At 37.1% G+C, this 6,833-nt stretch overlaps 1 protein-coding gene across 1 annotated transcript; it reads right to left on the bottom strand.

Moving 5' to 3' along the window:
- Positions 1 to 4,623: 4,623 nt before the first annotated feature.
- Positions 4,624 to 6,327, bottom strand: LOC121979540 (calmodulin-like protein 12). The gene is made up of 3 exons (XM_042531529.1): positions 5,994 to 6,327; positions 5,761 to 5,842; positions 4,624 to 4,921 (listed from the first exon to the last, which is right to left on the bottom strand). Exons 1-3 carry the CDS (start codon positions 6,325 to 6,327, stop codon positions 4,624 to 4,626), a joined length of 714 nt encoding a protein of 237 aa, XP_042387463.1.
- Between the last annotated feature and the right edge of the window lie 506 nt (positions 6,328 to 6,833).

The following is a 6,833-nucleotide window of genomic DNA, read 5'->3' as shown; positions in this document are numbered from 1 at the left end:
TGTATTCATGGTTGTATTCTTTGTTTTCCGCTGTGCACTAACGAATACGTAGGAAGCCATCGATTTGGGTGAGACGCTATTCACCCCCCCCCCCTCTAGCTACATTTCGGTCCTATCAGTGTTGTCTTGGTAGATGGTCGCCCACACGACGTCCAAGAAGAGGAGAGGAATACGGCAGAAGATCAAGAGGTCTTTAGCTACGAAGAAAGGTACAACTAGTTCTTTAATTGTGCTGTGTAATTGATTTTGATTTCTTCGTGTCTATTTTGGATATCGATTTTGAATACCAACACAAGAGGCCAACGATCTTGTGCTTCAATCAAGGTGCGCTTTGATCAATCAAGAATTTGCTTGATTGATCAAACATATGTCTGATCAAGCATGTGGGTTTCTAGGAAAGGTTCTGTGCTCATACAAATTTTTGTACAGGGGATTTACACAGAACGAAACTCCCAACACCAACATGTACACATGATTGGTATGTGTTGTAGGAGTCACACAATTGACTGCCCATTTGCATGTAGCGTGTGTACACCTATCCAGTGTGATCGTGGTGGGTTTCTTGTGGATTATACCTTTGTAGTTATGGGTATATGTGTTTTGTATGGCTATCGGAGGATATTAGTTGATTATATCTATGTGGTTATGTGAATGTGTTTGGTTGTGATATTGGAGGTATTATGTTGATTATACCTACGTTGTAGAGTGCATACGTGTTTGGTTAGTAGACACCGGTTGGATTTAGGTGTTAGATGGATTTTTATACTAGAGGTGCTTATGTGGATTGAGGATGTTGCATCGATGATGATTGTGTCGGTATCATGATTATTTATCATGTTCATCATTCATTGCATGCTAACGACCATTGTCTCCCTTGTGGTGTGAGATAGTCATCAGTCATTTATAGCTGCCCATTCGGCTACTGTGGGAGAGTGGTAGCTAGGAGTGGAGCTAGTCCTGTTCTGCTCACTAGGCCGCTCAGTGTTTTATTCGCCTCAACCACTCTGGAGTAGTGGGTCTAGAGGGTTCAGTAGTTAGGGGGCTAGTGATATGAGTAGGCAGGGACCCTGATGCTATGTAGTTAGATAACTACTTAGCGAATCGTCCATCTCGACCGCTCTATAGCGGTGCATATACTGGAGGCAAGTACAATTTATTACGGGTCCAAGCCTCTCAGTCATACAGGGGTCGTGGTGTCTTGAGAGGTGGCAAGATTGACCATGTGGAACGCATGCACATATGCATACGATGTGCAGTGCATCTGTGGAGTTATATCTACATACATGCCTAGTAGATACTAGTTGCATATGATTGTGATATATTGCACTTGTTTGAGATATGATTGTTGCATATGGTTGTCATGCTTCATACATGTCGTTTATTATACATGTATATGATATCGTATATATATTGCATAGGTGTTACGAGCAGATCTATTACTGAACGGGTGAGTTTACTGATTATTGTACCATGTGTCGATTCCAAATTGGGTATGCATTTATCATTATGTTAGTTGTAGTTTGTGTTTTTGGTATGTCAGTTATGATTATGTATGGTTATTATGTTGATTAAGATAGATGAATTGATTATGTTAGTATGATCATGTTCTTTATTCCCTACTGAGACTGTATACTTAGATCTCCATATTTATTTTATAAAGATCATGCACTATCTTGTCTATTACCCGCTGAGTGACCAGCACTCACCACCCCGTTTGTATCTTTATGTTTTCAGGTAGCAGATAGATGATTGTGGAGTCGCTTGGAATATCCTGTCTGCCGGTCCAACGTCACATCAGAAGATGATTTTACCTCGCTCTTGTTTATCTTATATATATATTCATTATTGTATTGGTGTTTAGCCATGTAGCTATTTTATCATTTTTGGTGTTGTATCTGTATTTAAGTCGTGCCGACATGCATTGTATCTATTTGGTTTATGTAGGCTTTTCTTTCATTTTTCGTTGTGTTTTTAGTGCAGCTGTGTGAGCTATTTAATATATATAACCGTGTGGTTGTGATTGTTTTGTTCCAACCGAGTGAGCCGATTATATAACTGCGTGGTTGTGTATATGTCAGCTGTGTGGGCTGATGTATATAGTTTGTGTATGTATTTATGATTCATATTGTCATAGTTATAGGGGAGATGTTGCCCGTTTGTTGGGCAGGGACTCTTCTGGGACGTGACAAATTTTGCATGCTTATCATGTTCAAGTCTATATTGATCTTGCATGTTTATTGTGCTAAGTTATTATTTATTCTTGTTGTATGTTAAGTTTGCTTAAGTGATTGCCTGATTTATTACATATCTTATTTAAATAATTCTGAATTGGTTCTTGCTTGGTCTAAATTTAATTTCCCCTGCATAATGTTTTGGTTTAAAATTTAATGTTTTTAATCTATTAATCATAAAATTGTAGCCCAAGATCGATTGAAGAGTTCGGTTAATATGAAATGAAAACCATTAAAGTTTGAGATTGGTTAAAAGGTTTATGTGAATGTATCACCTATGAAGGGTGCCATATGATTTGACAAAATTGGCAACTTAAGCCCAAGATATGTGGGATCATTTACGATGTTAGAGAAAATTGGCATCTTGGCTTATAGACTAGCCTTGCCACCAAGCCTATCTAGAATTCATAATGTCTTGTATCACAATTAAGACAATACATAGCTAATTCGAAGCACATACTTGAAGCCAAATCTCTAGTGATTCAAGGAAAGCTAAATGAAAATTTGGAAGATGAAGAGGTTCCTATTGAAATCATGGGTTCAAAAGAACAAGTTTTGAGGCAGAGACCCATACCTTGTATGAAAGTGCAATGGTCCAACCACTCTGCTCGAGAGGCTACATGGGACCTAGGGGAAGATATGAGCAAGACACACCTGTATCATTTTAAAACCTAGAAAGTGTAAGTTTCGAGGATGAAACTTCCAATAAGGAGGGAGGGATGTGAGGTCAAGCTCCTCACTATGACCCAATAAGCCCATGACTCTTCACCTCACAACCATTGAAAGAGATGGAGAATGAAAGGATTTTAATTTATTAAAGGATTAATGGATGTAATTAATTGAAGATGAGGAGAGGTGAATGTGAGGGTGAACCCAAGAGTTACCTTGCACCTATAAATACCCCTTCAAGACCACACATGAAGATGCACACAAAAAATTCAAGCAAATATAGTATAGGGCTCTTTGGGTGGCAAAAAGGTGACTTTTCAAAGTGATATCATGATGCAAAGATTTTATGTTTTAAAATCATATTTTCTGTGTTAAATTGGTTGAACATGTGTTATATGATTTTAAATCATGTGTTCATATAATTTTGAGATAATATGCAATTTTAAGCATGGTAAATTTTGAAATCCAAGCCGTAAGAATTTTGAATCTCTATTTAAGGCTTTGATGAAGTGGGGTTATAACTTCTACTCAACATTGATACGATGGAAAACCATTATTCTGTGTTTTGTGACCCCGATATATGATGGTTAAATCCGTTGTTCTGACCTTACCCATAATAAGATGGTTAAGCCTAGAGGGTTAGTATTAGTTAGAAATTTTGAATCTCTATTTTTGACCAAGATACAATAGGGTTATAACCATTATTCTACCTTGATACGGTGGATAATTATTGTTCTAAGTTTTCATACCCTGATAGAATGGGTGAATTCGATGTTCTAACCTTACCTCAGCTGGGAGGATTAAGTCTAAAGAGTTGATATCAATAACCATGAGTTATTTTAAATCTCTATTTTTTTTTGACCCTACTGCTGTGGGATTATAACCGTTACTCTACCCTAATAGGGTGGAAAATTATTATTCTAAATTTTTAGATCCTAATATGGTGGGTGAATATTTTGTTCTAACCTTATCTCTTAAGGGTTAAGTCTAGAGAATTGATATCAATAACCATGAGAAAATTAATAATTTTTTTAATACTTATATGTGATATTATTTTTTCAAAATAACATCCAACTAAAGCATATTATAGTTTTATTCTAGTTTTTTTTTTAAATTTTATTTCTGTTGTCTTCTCTGAACCTTACATACGTTAAAGATGGTTATTATTTTGTAAAAGAATATATGCATGTTATTACTAGCTGAATGTTTTCCATGTCATTCACCCATTATCTCTTCTCTCCAAAAAAGAATGAGACAAATCGAAGAAGAGTAAACCTAGTTATGGGATGTTGAAATTTCGACTAAGGCGCGTGGAGCTATACTGCTATTGTTTGGGAAAAAAATTCCGTTGTTTATTAGTTTTGCGTTAATGATTGTATTTTGGGATAAAGGAATATCTTAAATTTATGGAATAAAGATGATTTATATGTTTGTTTTGGTACTTTTGGAGCTTGTTGTTTTTAAATATTCATTTTGGCGTAGCAATGGCAATGTCGATGTTCGTGCCTCTGATCATAGCTCATGGCAACTGGGACTATCTAAGAAAGGAAAGTGCTCAAATGTTTATCTCAATATAATTGTTGTTTTCACCCATGCCTTTTCAACTGAAACATAACTTTAAAATATGCAATAGCCAAAATCTATTTAGAAGTACACCATGTAATAACACGCAATAGGCTGGTAAAGTATAAATTAGTAATTAATTTTAAGATTAATAAGAGAATCATAACTTAAAGGCCTTAACGACGTTCATCATGAGATTTTGATTGTCCCGGCAAAAGGAAGCAAATTCATTAAAATCAATGTCTCCATCACCATTGATGTCAATCTCGTCCATTGTGCGCTTCACCTCCTCGTCAGTGATGGAGCCCATTGTGCGCAAGGCATCGCTGAGCTCCATTAGTGAGATCTTGCCATCGCCATTGGCATCGAAGCGATTAAAGATCTTCTCTTGCATCTCCTTAGTAACCTCCATTTTCTTTAGTTCTTTCTTCGTTTCTCCTTCTCCTACCTTCTTGTACCTATGGAATTAAGAGAGAAACAAGAATTAATAATTAAGTGAATGTGATAAAAATAGTAGGGAATTATAAATCAAGATTTTTTTATTTTGAGATTGTTAGTGTATCGACCTTGTTAGCCGCACCATAGGAAGTGGAATATGGATGGAGGAGCTTGTTCCTTTCCTCTTGCATAGTTTATTTCATAAATAGGAATGGGAAACCAATAATATATCCAATTAGTCAACGCTAAAAATGCTGGATAAAGTCAAATATTGGTATATTCTAATATTCGTATCTTAAATATTGATGTGATTTATTGACATATTAACTTATTTATAGTAGATATGATTTATGAAAGTCCTCCATGATCCTCCGTGCCAATAAAAAAAATACAATAATATGATATTTGTAAAATGCTAAATTTTTATGTCAATTCATTTTGATTTTCGATTACGTTGAATATGCCAATTTCTTTACGACATTTAATTTCCTACTCTACCTACATAACCATATAAACATTGAAGGGCAATGATCCCTCATTAGACCTTCACCATTTCAGGGCAAACTCCAAGGACTGAGATTTCATAACTCGACCTTAACATTGAGTTTTGCCTCACTCGCTTGCTATGGCATCATTTATTTACAAAAATAATTTGTTTGTATTTTTAGAAAATATTTTTAAAAAGATATTCAAATATGAAATTAAAATTTATTAATAATTGAGTTAGTCAAGCAAGTTAAGCAAAGCGTACTTAAAAAAAAATAGGATTACCGATGAAAAAAAATTCTGTCGGTAATCCCCAACAGAAATATTATTCTATCAGAAAAACAAGGCTATAACACAAAAATCCTAACGTTACCGACAAAATTGCAATTCCGTCGGTAAGGTCAATGTATTACCGACGGAATCACGATTCTGTCGGTAATACCCATTAGAGATTTCTGACGAAATTATGAATATGTTGGTAAACTCAATGTATTACCGATAGAATCGTAATTCCATCAATAATACCTATTTGGGATTTCCAACAAAATCATGATTTCGTCGGTAATGTCAATTATAAACTAGGACACGACCCCATTCTCCACTTACTCACGCGACCATTTTTCTTCCCAAATCTCCTTCGACTCGAGCGATTCTCTGTTAAGTCGTCACCTCCCCCTCTCTCCCTCTTCCCGACGTCAATGGCGACTAGTGGCCAACACAGCACGCAACTAGTAGTTGTCCTGGCCACTTGCACATGTCTGGTAGCTGTGTTGGTCGCCAGCATGCGGCTGGCAATTGTCTGGTTGCCAGCACGCGGCTGGCAGCTATGCTGGCCGCTAGCACATGCCTGGCGGTTGTGCCGACCGCAAGCACCCAACTGTACTGGGGGTTGTGCAGACCACTGGCACGCAACTAGTAGTTGTCCTGGCCACTTGCACATGTTTGGGTGCTGTGCCGGTCGCCACCACACGACTGGCAATTGTCTAGCCGCTAGCACGCGGCTGGCAGCTGTGTCGGCCGCCAGCACACTCTTGGCGGTTGTGTCGACCGCCAGCACACGCCTAGCGGTCGTGTCGACCGCCAGCACTCAACTGTATTGGCGGTTGTGCTAACCACTAGCACGCAACTGTGCTGGCGGCTATGCCAGCCATCAGCACACAACTATGCTCGCGGACAGTAGCTTTGGTGGCTGGCAGCTTGGGAGGCCGATAGCTTTTCCCCTCCTACCGTAAATTTGTCTTAACTTGTCATTGTTTGTGATTAATTCTTGCTATTTTTTTTTATTTTCTAGTATATTATATTTGATGCTCTTCTCCGATTAGACTACTCATTTTCAGGTATAATTTAGTACTATATGTTATTTAACATGGATGTAATTAGATGAATATTATGTTAGTATTTTGATCTATAATATGATATAGTTATTTTATTATTATAGTGTTAGTA

The sequence above is a fragment of the Zingiber officinale genome, chromosome 5A (assembly GCF_018446385.1).
Source record: "Zingiber officinale cultivar Zhangliang chromosome 5A, Zo_v1.1, whole genome shotgun sequence".
NCBI classification, from domain to species: Eukaryota; Viridiplantae; Streptophyta; class Magnoliopsida; order Zingiberales; family Zingiberaceae; genus Zingiber; species Zingiber officinale.
Note: the sequence above shows the minus strand (reverse complement) of the source record. Positions and strands in the feature narration are given on the sequence as shown.

Excerpts from the sequence above, each read along its gene's own strand:
- LOC121979540 (XM_042531529.1), bottom strand. The coding sequence starts at position 6,327 with ATGTGCAAGTGGCCAGGACAACTACTAGTTGCGTGCCAGTGGTCTGCA. Across the intron at positions 5,843-5,993 it reads GAAGAAAAATGGTCGCGTGA|AAATCTCTAATGGGTATTAC; the intron begins GTAAGTGGAGAA and ends TAATTTCGTCAG. Across the intron at positions 4,922-5,760 it reads ACGGAATTGCAATTTTGTCG|GTACAAGAAGGTAGGAGAAG; the intron begins GTAACGTTAGGA and ends TTAATTCCATAG.